The 15,731-nt window shown below is 49.8% G+C and overlaps 1 protein-coding gene across 6 annotated transcripts in view; it reads right to left on the minus strand.

Moving 5' to 3' along the window:
• Nucleotides 1–13,478, minus strand: part of TRAF3IP1 (TRAF3 interacting protein 1) — a 52,610-nt gene extending 39,132 nt beyond the window's left edge. For 4 of the 6 annotated variants that reach the window (XM_070489253.1, XM_044751278.2, XM_070489252.1 and 1 more), the window contains exons 1-7: nt 13,195–13,447; nt 9,788–9,856; nt 9,199–9,360; nt 7,227–7,367; nt 6,688–7,134; nt 4,143–4,214; nt 3,007–3,082 (exon numbers count right to left, since the gene is read on the minus strand). In XM_070489253.1, the coding sequence (XP_070345354.1) occupies nt 3,007–3,082; nt 4,143–4,214; nt 6,688–7,134; nt 7,227–7,367; nt 9,199–9,360; nt 9,788–9,856; nt 13,195–13,317 (1,090 nt within the window). In that variant the 5' untranslated portion in view covers nt 13,318–13,447. Of the gene's footprint in view, nt 1–3,006; nt 3,083–4,142; nt 4,215–6,687; nt 7,135–7,226; nt 7,368–9,198; nt 9,361–9,787; nt 9,857–13,194 lie in introns of all 6 variants that reach the window. The other 2 variants (XM_044751274.2, XM_070489255.1) reach the window with 2 other exon arrangements.
• Between the last annotated feature and the right edge of the window lie 2,253 nt (nt 13,479–15,731).

Consider the following 15,731-nt stretch of genomic DNA (forward strand, 5'->3'; position numbering starts at 1 on the left):
GTTTCATTTCCCTCCCTGCTCACTACCATGGATGCAGACCCCTGGGTGCTCTTCCTTCTCTGCCTTCTCCCTCCATGTGATGTTCTCCAGGAGGGCAGGGACTCCTCAGACGCTTGCAGAATGAAGAAAGGAAGGCTCGAATGGACCATATCAGCCCATGAGTGACCTCGCATAGTTGCAGCAGCCCTGCCACTCTGGCAGGCGGGGCCCACGTGCCCTCCTGCCCTGCTCCACCCCAGCCAGAGGGCAGTGCTCTAGAGCCCAGGCCCCCCTCATACAGGGCCGCATCTCTGCTGCACTACCCACAGAGCTCCACCAGTTCAATGACAAACGGACGCAAGGGGCCAGGCAGCACAAGGTGCAGCGCCCAGACATTCACTGCCCGCCTCCATGGGGGCTTGCTGGGGCTCACTGAGCTGTGTCACCACACGCTCCCTCTTAGCCGCACTGTAGGAAGAGCTATGTTTTTTCGTAGGGGAAAGACTATTTTCATTGGTTCTAGAGTCCCTTCTTCCTGACATGAAATTGCACAAGGAAAATACGTATTAAACTTAACTTGTAATACTGCATATCATCAAACAAATGAAATTAAAGTGCACTCTAACTCAAAATGATTAGTTCTGCTATAATACGCTACTTAAAAATAACCAAAAATTATCATATTCTTATGCAAAACGCTCTTTGGATTCTAGAATGGATTTAAGATTCTAAATACATCTAAGGAATGTGATAGCCTCACACCCCAGTAAATGCAAGGCTCACCCCCTCGAGTGGAACACAGAGCGCCTGTGTGCCGCGCACCTCCTGGGTGCCAGAGACTTTCCTGAATGTTAGGGTGGAGCGCCAACTTTGTTGGGTGAGGACCGGGGGGAGATCAGCGCCCCGGGTAGTGGGCAGAGAAGAAAAGCATCCGCCAATCTGTCAACAGCTCAGTAAAGCTTAATGTCACAAAGCTCGCAAATTTCTGATAACAAAATCTCGTGAAGGCTGTCTAGAGGGGCCCTAAAGCGCAAGCTCACCAGTCAACTCAGATGCAAACATCCCGAGTTGTTAGAAAAGAACAAAAGACTGTCAGCTTAGAAAATCCAAAATATCAACGGAGGAGCTAGGATTCAACACAAGGCAAGATTTAAGATACAGTACAAATATCAGCAAGGCTCCTACACACCAACAATAATCGCTAAAAAATAACGAGGGGAAGAAAGACACCATTTCCAAAAACAGTAAAGACCAAACAAACTATGACACAACCCTTGACTGACAGACACGCCCTAGCACGTGCACACACACTTTCCTGCACTAACGTGAGATTAGAGGGGCCCGATCCTCCCAAAACAACAAAAGTGTAAGTTCAACACAAGCCCGGCTACATCCTCCCACGTTCGCATCTTGTGGGAGCTGGGTTCTTTGACTCATGAAGTCGTTTTCAAATACATCTGGAAGAATCAAGCAATAAAATCGCTTAAAACTTTTTTGAAAAGAACAACAGGAAACTAGCAGTCAAACAGAAAACAGTGCAAGTAAAAAATAAAAACAAAAAAAACAGACCACAGAGGACAAAAGGTATACGGGGGATCACAGAGCAGGAGGGAAGGGTACTGTCAGCACGCGCTCCTGGAGCACCTGGCAAGCTATTCTCAAAAACAAAGTCAGAGCCTCGCCTTACACCATGAATTAAAATAAGAGATAACCAAAAAGATTAAATATAAAATGTGTGATAAAACCAATCTTCGTCTCAGGACAAACTCCAAGGAAAGAACCGGCAGCTTCCAGTGCCCAAAAAGTAAACATCCAGGCAAGTCAGAAACCAAACAACTAGAAGAAATGAGCTGGAAAATGCAAGAAACAAACACTTATTTAAAAATTGGCAGATGTCCTTAACGTACAGCGAGCTCGTGCAAATTAGGTAGAAGAACGCTGAGGCTCCAATGAGGGCAATGAGGAGCCAGGCAGAGGAAGGAACAGACGCGTCACGGAAGTCAATAAAATTAATAATACACGTGAAAAAATGTGCAATTTCACCAGGAATTACAAAGAGAGAGCATTTTTTGGTTTTCATCTATCAAAATCAGCCCGCCTTTAAGACCCTGGAGCAGGGGTGGGGTAGAGGGTCCGGTCAGTGGTGCACTGCAGCCAAAAGCTGCAAACATCCATGCCCTTTGTGCCAGCAATAAGGCCCCTGGCAACCTGCCCGACAGAGGCCACCCAAAGAGAGAAGAAGTTTCTGGCACAAAAACGTTCATTAAAGTATCACATATTATTGTGAGAGAGGGACACTGAGCATTTAAGCTTAATTTCTAAATGAAAAATTCCAACTATTACATTTTGCCACACTTCTTTAGCTTTTACACTTTAGGAAGAGGCTGGCTTTTCAGGAATGACCACTGCTCCCTCAAACTAATTTTACTGTTCAGTTCAAAGCTTCCAGCAGTACTTTCCAGCACCAGACTGGCCTTTTTTCCCTACTTATTGGTCTGTCACAATGAGGAACCATCCTTGGGCAAACTCCAGGCTAGGCCTGTTTGCTTCGGCTTCAGCTTTTAGATTCTAGCTTGATTCCCAATGATAATTTCTGCTATTTTTTAAATGCGTAAACATCATCTGTCTTAGAGCAGGATGTTCTTTATGGCCACCCTGCATCAGGATTAAATTTTGCCTACCAATTCAAAAGACAAGTGTCAATGAAACAGGGATGACTGATAAATATTTCTGGAAAATTAAATTCGATCACATCCTTTTTTGCAACATGGATCTCCAGCACAGAGGTGCTCCTCCGCTCCAGTGTCCTGAGCTCACACATGTATGTATGCATGCATATGCATGTGTGTCCGTGTGTGCGTGTGTGTAAAAGCCACATATCTTCATCATTGTCACAGGGTCTTTCTTCATTCTCCCTATGGCAGATCTGCTGTCTAGCCATTGATACTTTCCTACTAGATACCATGATTAAGGCAAAAAAATTAATATCGATATTTTCAGCTACTTATACGGTAAATTTTGCAGTACCTTCCACTGAATTTTGGGATCGCCGCTTTGATGTCTTTGTTGTCACTGTCTTGGATACTCTAGTGGAAATATCAGTCTTAAAGAAAAGAGAATGAAAAAAATTAATTGACGCATCACACATCAACACCATGAGCAGATTCATTACTCAAGCTCTGCTTGGGGAAGAACACACAGGAGCCGCAACAGCAGCATCCACAATAAAGGGGAACTGATTCCGACTCAGCACAACGGAGCACCCGAGACCCGAGAGAGAACTGGAAGGAGCTGAGACATCTCTCACTCTGCATTTAGAACTCCATCTTTTTGTGCAGCCCTAAAAGGTAAGCAATCCGCAGACCAGGCTTTGAGAATCACTGTCTTATCGGGTGTGTTTATGAGGACTCAACCTCTGTTGCTATACGCTCAATTACTTCAATGCATTTGTAAATAACTCTGAGTAAAAACATACACACTATGTTTAAAGAGAGCACAGATCAGAGAAATTAGCACATCCCATCCCTCCCACCACTGGCACAGCTCCTGTCTCGCCACCTCTCTCAACCTGCCATAACGGCCTCAAAACCAGCCTCCCAGCCTCCACTCCACACCTTGTTCATCTTCCCTGCAGCTGCGTGGATATGCTTTCTGAGACGCGAATTGGACTACGAAGTTGGGATGAATCTAACCTCCCCAGGATGGCCGCCATGGGGATGATGAGCCCCAGCCATGGGAAACCCACTGCAGGGTCCCGCACAGGCCAGGCAGAGCTTGGAGGGGTTCTTCCAGCTGGCCCTCCCTTTCCCTGTCTGCCTGGTGACTTAATCCTCTCCCACACTCATCCTAAGTGCCACCTCCATCCTCTCCCCAGTGACCACCCTGTCCCTTCATACACCATCATAGCATGCTTGTCAAAAAAAGCTATAAGGAATCCCAGGAGGCCACCACAGAACACCTCAGGATAAACACCCCCATCCATTCCACCAGCTTTTCATCATTACTTTCACCACAAAATACATACGGACCTATTACGTGTGAGTCTGAGGTAGCGACACTCTCCTCCCGCGTCTCAGGGGCCCAGGAGAAGACGACGGCACAGCAGTGACTATGTCAACACAGCTACGGGTTTACATCTCTGAAAGTTATTTTTTAAAGTTTACCTCTGTTTCAGCTTTGGAGTCTTTAAAAGAGCCATCTGTCAACTTTTTAGACACCTCCCTTGAACTTGATGACTACAAAAAAAAAAGATTTTTTCTTCAAATTGTAGAATGATTCAAGTCTGTAGCATGTAAAAACACATGAAGATGTTTTCTCTGACAGTGACCAACAAGATCCCCCTTCCCACAGGGCGCCCGTCACACTCCAGCTCTGATGACCTGTGCCCGTCTTGCGCCTGGACCCCGAGGGCCTTCCAAGGTCTCTCCCGGCGGGGGCAGACCAGGCGGCAGGGGCGTCAGAGGCAGCGCCTCTCAGGAAACAGCCTGAAACAGCGTCCCCAGGACACACCGGATCCCTGTGTGAGGCCAAACTGCCTGCGAACATTCCAGTGAAACACAGGGACTCCGGAAATGAGGGAGGAGTGACAATGGAAACCTCCAACACCCACGAAAAAACTGCTCCCATCCTTGTCTTCTGACAGTGGGGCAACTTCAAACGGAGCAGCTCTTTTTAAGCAAAGTGTTCGGACCCTATGTCAGGAAAGCACGCTCAAAACATAAACTACATGAAAACTGTACACACATTAAATCAACACCTCAAAAAAATCTCCCAGCTTAAATCAAATCTGAAGACACATGTTGACAGAAGGAGCAGGAGAGACGCAATCACTCGGATTTCCCTCCGCGAAGACTGAAAAGCCAAGGCCGCCTGTTCAGTATTTCCAGGACTAAATGTCCTCAGAACTTAATTCCGAAGGTCCAGAGTGCAGCAGCGGTAATCACCTGGCTGCAGGCTCTGCGAGCAGCAGCCTGCAGAGGGCAGGAGACCCAGCCCCAGACGGCCACGTGGGCCTGAGGCCACACGGAGACACACTCTCACCACTCCAGACGCCTTCACGCCCACTGGCTCCCCTTTGCCTCAGAGAAACCCAGAGGGAGGCTGACAATGTCCCATCATTGTCTCCGCCAGGCAGAAACCAAACGGAGGCGCCTCAAGGGATCGCCCAGAGGGTGAAGAGAGTCTGGCACAGCCTGGGTTGGAACTGAGCCCCCTGCCTGCCAGAGCTGCCCTGACAGACGTCTCCAGGTGCTCGGCTCTCTGGGAGGTTCCACAGCTCACCACCTGGCAGCGCTGCTCACCTGGGGAGACGGCATGCTGCTTCCTGGACTCCCGCTCCATAAAGGACCCCAGATCTACACAGAAGAGCCGGCAAGCAAAACCACCACCAAAGCTCTACACAAATCCGACTTCAGCCGAATAAGGACCAGCTCTGCACAGGAACATGGTCCCTTCACCCCAGTCTCACACACTTTTAAACAGAACCATCCCTTGCACTTGGCTCCAACATGTCCCATATAGCCTGTAAAAATTTCTCCTTGGAACTGTCTATTTAAAAAACCAGTCACAGCATCAGCAATTTCAGTAAACATAACATAGGAACACTTGATCTGAAGACTCTGGAAGCTGAGAAGGTCACCCCATTCAGGGACCGCCTCGTGCACAGTAAAATATACCAGAATATGCTAGCGGCCCAGAAAAATCAGGCCAGTGAAGAACACTTTTCCTTAGACCTCCAAAAGAAGGCAAAAGATGGGGAATGTCTTTGTTATTTCTAAAACTCTTCAGGGAACATCTACAACAGGGCACACTACTCCAGAGCGCCTGTGGGGGACCCCGGGCTCCCAGGAGAACGCCAGCTCACTTACTAACCAAACCAAGCGTACACCAACTTCCACCGAAGACCAGATTCCAGGACTCCCGCAGGGTCAGTCCCATCGGACCCACCCATCTCCCTGGACAGCACCCTTGAGATGCAATGCCAAAAACGGAGACGGCCATCTCAGGAGGAAAGGGCCACAAGCACCAGCTCAGGCCTTGCCCCTCACGGCCGCCCACCCATCCTGGGCGAACCTTTCCAGACCTCGGCTTCCTCCTTTCTAGCAGCTGGAGCCCAGAAGAGTTGCAGAACCTTTCCAGGACGCCTGACAATTATACGATGTCCCCATGAACATCTGCAACACTAGCCCTAACGGGAGACCTACATTACCCACAGAGAGCTCAAAAGTAACTTGCACTTTTAGAAAATACTGAAACCAAACAAATTTTCTGGCCAATCCTAAATTTACCTGAAATTTTAATTAAATACGAATTCAGTACACTGAGGTTTTACTGTACTTATCTGCCAATGCCTAAAAGACTTAGAAAGTAGCCCTAATTCATAATAAATTCCGCCACGCCCAGGCCCCAAGAACCCACACACAGCTGAGGCTGCCTTGTAAAGACTGCTCACAACGCTAAGGTAGGCTGCTCCAAAGTCTTCAGAAAGATACCCGAATGCACACACCTGCAGCCCAGAGGTAACAAGCAGTCAATCTTAGAACACCCAGCCAAATCTGGTACCTCTTTGGGTTTCTACGAGGAATCCAAGTTTGTCATTAACTTTAACAATAAAGAAAATCAATTTCCTAATCGTATTACAATCAAGACAAAAATCGTTTTAGAGAAAAACTCTAAGTCAAAGGCAGAAGTTTTCAAACAGGACTTTACCTTTTTCTCCGGTTTATCATGCTCTCTGCTCTTTTCCCTGTCGGGGTCCCTGGAAGGCTCCTCGTTTCTCACCCTCCGCCTGTCCTTGTCCTTGTCCCTGTCCCTGCCCTTGTCTCGCTCGCGCTCTCTCTCCCGGTCTCTCCATCTCTCCTTTTCCCTTCCTCCCTCGTTCTTCCTCTCTCTCTCGCGGTCCCCATCTTTGTCCCGGTCTCTGTTGCCTCTGTCTCTGTCTCGGTCTCTCTCTGGCTTGGTCCTGGCCTTGGTTCTCTCCCTCTCTCCCTCTCGGTGCTTGTCTCTCTCGGCATCTTTATGTCTGTCGCGGTCATTCTCCTTGGTCTTCTCCTTGTCTCTTTCCTTTTCTCTTGGTTTGCCTTCTTCTTTCAATTCTTCTTTCTGTTTTCGATCTCTGCTTGTACTTCTCTCATTTATTTCAGAGTTTCTTCTATCCTGAAAAAGCAAAAGTCAACAATATCACTTACAGATGTCTTTACCTGAACTACAAAAAGACTCACTTCAGATACGTGCAACTTGCAATTCACCTCTTTATCTTTATGAACTTTGGGCTCTTCTCTCGCATTCTTATTGTCCCATTCTTGAGATTTCGATGTCAGCGAGATCCTTCCCTTCGTATCCACCTTCTCTCCAGCCAACACTCTCTTCACCGCGTCGTCACTGGAGAGCTTGTTGGCCGAGTGTGAGGAAATGAAAAGGAAGGTGAAAATGAGGTCAGCACACGTAACAAATACGAATGTCGACATTCAAAGACAGCTCACTACATGGATTCTTTGTCTACCAATGAAATCCAATGAACGAAAGGATAAAATATTAAAAGGAAATGTTATCACAAAGCACAGCATCTCCTATAACTATCACCTCCACACTTCAGTCCTTAATAGCAGTCCACCCAAGCTAAATGAACCCGGTTAAATTCTACCCAAGCCGTCTAGTGTGGACGTGTGTGCTGTTCAAGGACAGCAAAGCTGACCCCACAGCTCTACAACTGCCTCACACTTGTCAGAGGCTCACAGAGGCCCAGCACTGAAATGGCCCTGAAGCGTGATCTAACTCCAGCCCCACCAAATGCACAAACCCCTCCTGCGGCACCCCGGCCCGCCCTCCACAGCCCCTCAACACCCCCGACCAGGAACGCCCCTGCCTCACACACTCACTCATTCCACAAGGACGCACAGAGTAACCGTTACACACCAGGTGCTAGACCACAGGCGGAGGACATGCTGTGTACTGAGGGAGGTGGCCAAACACAATGATTAAACGTCAGTGTGCCACAGGAACACGACAGAGGCACCGAGTCAGCCCGGGAGGGAGGACAGGTCAGGGCTCCGGGAAGAGCAGCTGATCCCACACTGCTGCCAGATGAAGCAGCTCCACACCGAGAAACTAGCAGCACGAAGGAGGGAGCACAACCCGTGCAGGAGACCGGGTGGTGTGGGTACAGGTGTGGGAGAGAGATGAGCCAGAGGGGAGGAAGTGGCAGCAGGTCGTGAGCCATGCCACGGAGCCGCTGGCTGTGCCTGAGGCAACAGGAAGCCCGGAAAGGATTCAGCAGACAAGACAGGAGTCTCTTTTTTAGAAAGAGGAGAAACATGAAGGATGCAGGGGTGGGGCCTGGGGTCAGAGCACTAGCAAAATCAGCTTCTGCGTCTCCAAGCCTGAGGGCTGGACACAGACCAGGGCGAGGTTCCCCACTGCACCCCCACTGCCACTGTCCAGGCAGAAACCCACCTTTTCCCACTTTAATAACATCAAAGGTTAGCCCTCAGCCCACAACCCATGAGGTACACAGGGCTGTGTCTGCTATGCTCTTGGTAAAGGTCCAACTCCGCTCCCCTCGGGGGCTACTCGGTTCCCACAAAGGCAGGCCCTGGGGATGATCTGCTCCCATCACCAAACGCAGACCTCCTCCAGCGTCCTGGCAAACGCAGCCTGGGCTGGACCATGAGGCCAGGGAGGCCAAGCTCCCAGCCCACGGCAAGGGTCTCAATCCCCGCACAAGGGAAACAGGCAGCACAGCCCTGCAAACAACAGCCTGGAGAGAGGGAGGGAGGGAGGCCGACCCCGGAGGCTGGGAAGGCAAGCAGAGAACAGGGACGTCTCAGAGCCCCACAGAAGAAGAAAAGCAGCACCTCTGGCTGGAGCTCCCCGGCCCTGGCAGGAAACAGTCACCTGGCCTGAATGGAGGCCCAAAACGAGAAGGAATTCAGGGCGTGGAGGCCTGGGCGTGAGCAAAGTGCCCGTGGAGCTCCCTCCCTTGCACGTGAAGCTCGTAGAACTTGTGCCTAACATGCCCTTATCCGTTTCACCGCACAGTTTTACATTACTTCTCCTGTAACTCCGAGGCTCCAGAACAGGCGGGATAAGATTCAAAGCGCAGCGTTCCACACACGCCGCCAGAAACTCCCTCCTCAAACCCGTCCCACTCCGTTCAGGCTGCTCCCCCACTGCTCGTCGTTCAGCTCTGCTGAATCTAAGGCTGCAGGGCCGCAGCACTACCTTGCTGAGACAGCACTTTCCAATCCTCTGGAGCAGCTCATTTGTGCGTTCGGGCTCATGCCCAGCCACGATGCGCGCTGGTTTTGCCAATAGTGGCTCTCCTGAAACCAAGACCACCACGTCTATGGCCTTCTGCAGGAAGCTAATTTTTGCATCTTTATCCTGAAAGATTTCCATTTAAAAAGTAAGCATTAAAATTCTTCAGAAAGAGTTTGTACTGTCTTCAGTATGTTCAACAAGCACAGTTCCTATTTATATAAAAAGCTATTTTTAGATGTACACCACATTTAGAAATACTGACTCTTTTTAACAAAACAAAAACAATCCATTAAAGCTTTGAATTTTAGTTCACGGGCCAGCATGGACCTTTGAAACACTACTTCCATTTCTCAATGGCTATAATTAGCATGATATGAAGTAGCCAAAAATGAGAAAATGAAATAAGGGTATACGGCAATTCACAAATTAATCACACTTGTCTTCCGATCATATATCAGCATATAAATGATACATGCCACAGTACACAGCTATACTGCTAAAAAAAAAAAAAACCTTCATTAATGTGAGGGGAGGAACCCCCCAAACCCACCTTAACATTATCAGACTTCATCTCAGCATCCGTGTAGAGGCCCTTCATGAAACCAGTCATCCTAATCACCTTCAAAAGATAACGCAAGGCGTGGTCAGCACCCCACAGGACAGCCTCTCCATCAGCCTCATCCACCGAGCCCCACACTCCGGGGCCGTCAGAAGCTGTCCGCACCCAGAATCTAATTCATTCACTCACTCCACAAACACGTGCGTGTCTACCATGGGCGAGGCCTTGTACCAGGCAGACCCCGCCGGGCTGTGGGGACAGGCCAACGTCATAAAGACTCGCAGGGCACTAAGGGAGCACAGCTCAGGACCTAATCCAAATGTGGAAGGGCGAGGGGCGTCAGGGAACACCTCCCAGAAGAAATCCTGTCTAAACGGAGACCAGAGGCTGACAGGAGGAGAGTTGGAGGAGGCAGTACCTAGGAAGCACGTGCCAGGATAACAAACAGTTCCCGCAAGGCCCAGGGCCAAGAGGGTCCTGTTCACGATCAAAGGAAGGTTGGGACAGAAGGAGCCCGAGGCAGAGTCAGGCAGGGGCCTGACCCGGGGCGCCTTCGAAGCCATTTAGGAATACAGACTTAACCTAAGGACCACGAGGAGGCCCTGAGAGGGTCAAAAGCAGGGAATGGCGTCTTACAAGGGTCGCCCAGGCTCAGTGGAGAGAATGGACCCTCGAAAAAAGGGAACTTCTCGGCCTGGGTTTCCTGAAGCTGGACGGAAAGGACCTTCTCCCCACTGTGCTGCTCAGTTCCCGGGACAGAGGGGCGCTGTGTGCAGTATCACTTTTGTGCTGCTCTCTCCTCAGTCCACCCGTACCTCCCAAGGACCCCTAAAAGGAGCTTTTGGGTAGTGATTTTCTGTTCTGCTCCCACCCCCACACACGGCCAGGGCCCTGGGTTCTCTCAGACCACAGTTTTTCAAAATGCGCTAAGTCATGGTAAAATGAACATAATGGGTAGCAAAAAGCATTCTTTAAAAAATGAAACAGAAAAATAAATATCAGACTGCACCATACGTAGTAAGGAGGAACATGTGTCTATGTGTGTGTCCTGGGTGGATACAGACCATATTTATTACCGCAAGACATGTTTGGAAAAAAAAATAAACAGTCCGTCCCTCATATGAGGCTCCCTCCCTGACACCAAGCTACAGCCAGCTGTTACTTAAGCTACCTTTCATCCCTCATCAAACTACTTAAGAGCTGAGCTATTATTTTTCCTGAGAAGATGGGTGGAATGTTAAGATTATCCTGCACTTAATATTCCTGGAAACTTTTCATTTTGTCTCTTGTGAGCTTCTCCCAGTTTGCCGGCAGTTAAAATTGCGAGCAATAATTTTAAGAAACAAGAGATATTAATGTCACAAGATCAATGCATCAATTTATAAAAGAGGCAGAATTAGTTTAGGTGTAGCTAAAATATTGATATGGTGAGTTGAATACAATGCTTGAGGAGGTAAGAATTTTCATAGAGGCTCTTCACCTATTAGCTAAAAATGCTTTCCGAGATGTCAATCATTCTAATATCTCTATCAAGTGGTGACAATTAACATATTTATCTTTACACAGGTAGAGAAATTAATTTGGGCATTAAATTAGGGAAAATCTGTGGAAGAAGAGCAGACGAGTGGTTCCAGGAGGTGGGGACAGCTGCCACCATGAGCCCAGCGCCACACTAAGACCCACAGGATGGGGCACGTCCCCTAGCCTCCTTCCCAGCTCTCTGTCTCAGTGGGGAGGCAGGATTAACACAGAAAATAAAAGCGTGAGGCCGCAGTCAGCCAGGCTCACATCCTGGCTAAGTGACTTCTTCTCTCCTGGGCTGGAGGATGCTACCTGCCCACTTCACAGGGCTGAGGTAACGCAGCACACAGCCGTGTCCCTTCCTCAAACACTGTCCAGGACAGGTGTAAGTGCTGGACCAGCACAGAAGGAGGTAGTGGCCAGTCAAGACAGCCCTTGGGATGTGGCTGGGATTCCAGAGAAGTTTAAGCACTATTAGGGTTTTCGGCACAGAGGCCGACTATAAGAGACACTATAAGCTAAGTTAAGATGGGAGAAACAAGTAAAGCCAAGTTTGTGGAAGAGTAAGATGCCCAACCTGTGGAAAAGAGTAAGAAATAAAGTTTGAGGACCAACATGGCGGGAGGTTAGCAGCCTTGGAAACCTGCAAATTCAACCCGATTCCTAATTCCCACAGAGCATGACCAAGTTCCCAAGTTCAATACTCTCCCCCCGCCACAAGGTGCACCATGGAAATGGGCGCTGCCACTCTGAGTTACCCGGGCCTTGACAGATTCCATTCAACAATGAATGTTTGTTGTGCACCTTCTGTGTACGGTACCCAGTGCAGCTCACCTGGGATATGCCAACAAACGAGTTACCATATCCATCATTCAGGAATTCACCATCCACTAGGGAGAAGCTCTAGACAATCAACCCTGACTGGAGGCACGCTGTGCCATTTATCAGCAAATATTACCCTGCTCTTTTACAGTTTTTTCCTTTCAGGTCCCCCTACAACCACCTTCAATAAATTCACCCACAGGTATTTATTAAGTATCCAATATGTAGTGACCACTTTTCAGAGCAATGCAGAGGGAAACTTGGGGGAGTGGGGTATAAAAAAGAATAATTTCATTCTTCCAGGATTTCTCAGCACCTTCCATGTGCTAGGCACTGCAGGAAAAAAAAAATCTCAGAAACAGCTCTGCCAGGCAGGATGCAAGATGTGCTCTAACAGATACATGGGTAAGCTGGAAAGAAAGAATGCTCCCTCAGGGGCCAGGAGACTCCCGGAAAAGACAGCCCAGGAGGATGGGTGAGAAGGGGAGACCAGGGGTGAGGGCGACGAACTCCGTGCAGAGGCACCGCGGAATTGGGCCCAGCGCTCGCCTCCCCCAGGCTGCAGGCCAGGCCAAAGGCCCGGCTCCTCGGGCAGGCGCCGCGCATAGCAACACGAGGCCAGACCCTGAGCCCAACCCTGATCCCGACCTCGACTTGCACCTGGGCCCCCACCCCCCGGCCCCCAACCCGATCTCCAGCCCCGAACCCCTGGTCCGCATCCACGCCCCGGCCCCCACCTGGGCCCGGATCCCGGACCCGCACCTCAACCCCGACCCCCACAGTGGGCCCTGACCCACACCTTAGGCCCTGAACCCCGGCCCGCACCCTGACCCCAGACTCACACCTGGGCGCGGACCCCCGGCCAGCACCCCGACCATGACCCCAAACTCGCACCCGGGCCCGAACCCCCGGCCCGCACCCCGGCCCCGACCCCCACCGTGGGCCCTAACTCCCGGTCCGCACCTCGACCCCAACTCCCGGCCCACACCCCGGCCGCGACCCCCACCGTGGGCCCCGACCCCCGGCCCGCACCCCGGCCTCGGCCGGGCGCCCACCTCCGTGATGATGTCGTGCAGGTAGCGGAACGGGGGCTTGTTCAGCAGCTTCTCCGTCAGCGGCGGCCTCCGGATCACCTTCCCCAGAGCCTCCTGCGTCCGCTTCACCACCGCGGCGTTCATGACGGCGCCGCCGGCGCCCCGCCGCCCGCCGAGCCTAAGCTCCGCCGCCCGGCCGCCTCCGGCCCCGCCGCCGCCGCCCGCTCCGGCCTCGAAGCGCCGCTCGGGTTTCCATCCCACAGTGCACCGGAGTCCGCCACGGCGCGTGCGCGGGGCCGCGGCGCTCGGTCGCCGGGGCGGCGCGGCCCTAGCAACGGACGCGCCCGGCGCCCCGCCCACCGCCTGCCGGCTGCGCGCGCACGCTAAGCCGGGTCTGCGGAGGAGCGGCTTCAGCCTGCAGGTTGAAGGACAGCGCCGTGTCCCTCCACCGTCGCGACAGCCTCGGCAAGCAGCGCACGTTCGCCCGGTGTTACAGGTGACCACGATTCCAGGCTCCCAAAATTACCGTTGCCCGTTTCACAGGTTTCAAGGGGACTGGACTAAGTTATCTCAAAAAACACAGAATAGAAAATGTCCTATGCTGTTTGTTACTTAATACGGTTTCTTGGGCAGATAACTCCATTTGTCTGTTCCTATAAAGCTGGCATAGTGATGTGCCAGCCTGCCTCCCTAACTCCCAGGGAGTTAACGTGACAGCGCTTTGTCACCAGGACGAAGCCACGCCCTGTCGTTATACCAGGTGTCTGTCGTTCTCTATCCACCAGGCACAGGCTCGTTGCAGATCCTTCTAGCAATCCGGAAGCTTTGTGGCCTGTCTTTAGGTCTTCTAATGGATACCTTTATAACCTTTATTTACATTTATTTTTAGCATTTTCAGTGCTCGTCATTCTTTGTGTAGATCCAAATTTCCATCTGAGATGGTGCTTCTCCTATCTGAGGAACTTCCTTTACCATTTCTTTTTGCACGGATCAGCTGACAATGAATGCTGTTACTTTTTGTCTGAGAGTCTTTACTGCACCTTCACATTTGAAAGATAGTTTCACTGACTATAGAATTCTGGGTCCACCTTTTTCACTTTCAGTGCTTTAAAGGTTTTCCTCCATTGGCCACTGTAGGACGTAGTTTCTGAAGAGAAGTCTGCTGTGGTTCTTATCTTTGTTATGTCTACTGTGTGTCTGGCTGCCTTCAAGATTTTCTTCTTATCATTGGTTTTCATAAATTTGCCCATGATGTATGTAGGTGGGGGGGGGGGGGCGTTTACCTAAAATTTGTATTTGATTATTTACATACAATAAAATTCACCCATTTTAGGTGTGAAGGTTGATGCGTTTTGATAATTATATACAATTATGTTGCCACCACCACAATCAAGATAGAGAACAGCTCCTGCACCCTAAAACATTTCCTCCTGCTCATTTGGAATGCATCTCTTCCTCCCCCTCCCCCAGCCCTAGGCAAATCTGGTTTCTGTCATTATAATTTTGCCTTTTCTAGAGTTTCATATAAATGGAATCATACAGTACAGAATCTTTTTTGTTTAATTCTTTGTCTTATTATATTTTTGAGACTCATCCATGTTGCTACATCTATTGATATGTCATTCCTTTTTGTGGCTGAGCAGTATTCCATAGTATAATTTGTTTATCCATTTACCAGTTGATGGACATTTGGGTTGCTTTCAGTTTCTGATAATTTATGAAAAGCACTACCAAGACCATTCACATACAGGTCTTTGTGTGAACATGAGTGTTCATTTCTCTTGGGTAAATACCCAGGAGTGGAATTTCTGGGTTGTTTGGTAAGAATATATTTAACTTTACAAGATACTACCATACTGTTCCCAAAGCAGCTACACCATTTGTCATTCCCATCAGCAACGTATGGGATTTCCAGTTTCTCCATATCCCTTCAAACCCTAATATGTCAGGCCTTTTAAGTTCAGTCATTCTGGTGGGTGTGTAATGATGGCTTATTATGGTTTAAATTTTCATTTCTCTAGTGAGTAGTGATTATGAGCATCTTTTTGTGTATTTATTAGATATTCATATGTATTTGGTGAAGATAGGCCACAAAGTATCATTCCAGTATTTGTTGAATCACTCCTGTGTGCGGAGTACTGTCTAGGTGCTGCAGATTTCATGGGGAACCATGTCCCTTCTAGTAAGCAACATCCACGTGGTCCACTGACGTCCACTGCTCCTGGGAACATCACTCCCCCTGCCGCTAACTGTATCCGGGATGATTGGAGCTTTGGTCACCTAGGCAGAGGCCAGGTGAACCACCAGGTCTCACCTCCCTCCAGCTGTGTCAACCTCGCTTCTTTCCACTCTTCACCATACAAGTGGGCTGGCTGTAGGAGACTTTACTGAGAGGTTGGGAGAAGCCTAAGAGGGTGACAACCCGCGAGGGAAGGAATTTGACAACATTCACTGTACAGAACTAGCCTGTGGTCCATGGGGAAAAAAGCCCCCAGCAAACTGCACTCTTAGAGGGATCCCCTCCAGGGTGGCCCTCAGTTATTAATCCTCCTCCACAT

Source organism: Equus asinus, chromosome 19 (assembly GCF_041296235.1).
Source record: "Equus asinus isolate D_3611 breed Donkey chromosome 19, EquAss-T2T_v2, whole genome shotgun sequence".
NCBI classification, from domain to species: Eukaryota; Metazoa; Chordata; class Mammalia; order Perissodactyla; family Equidae; genus Equus; species Equus asinus.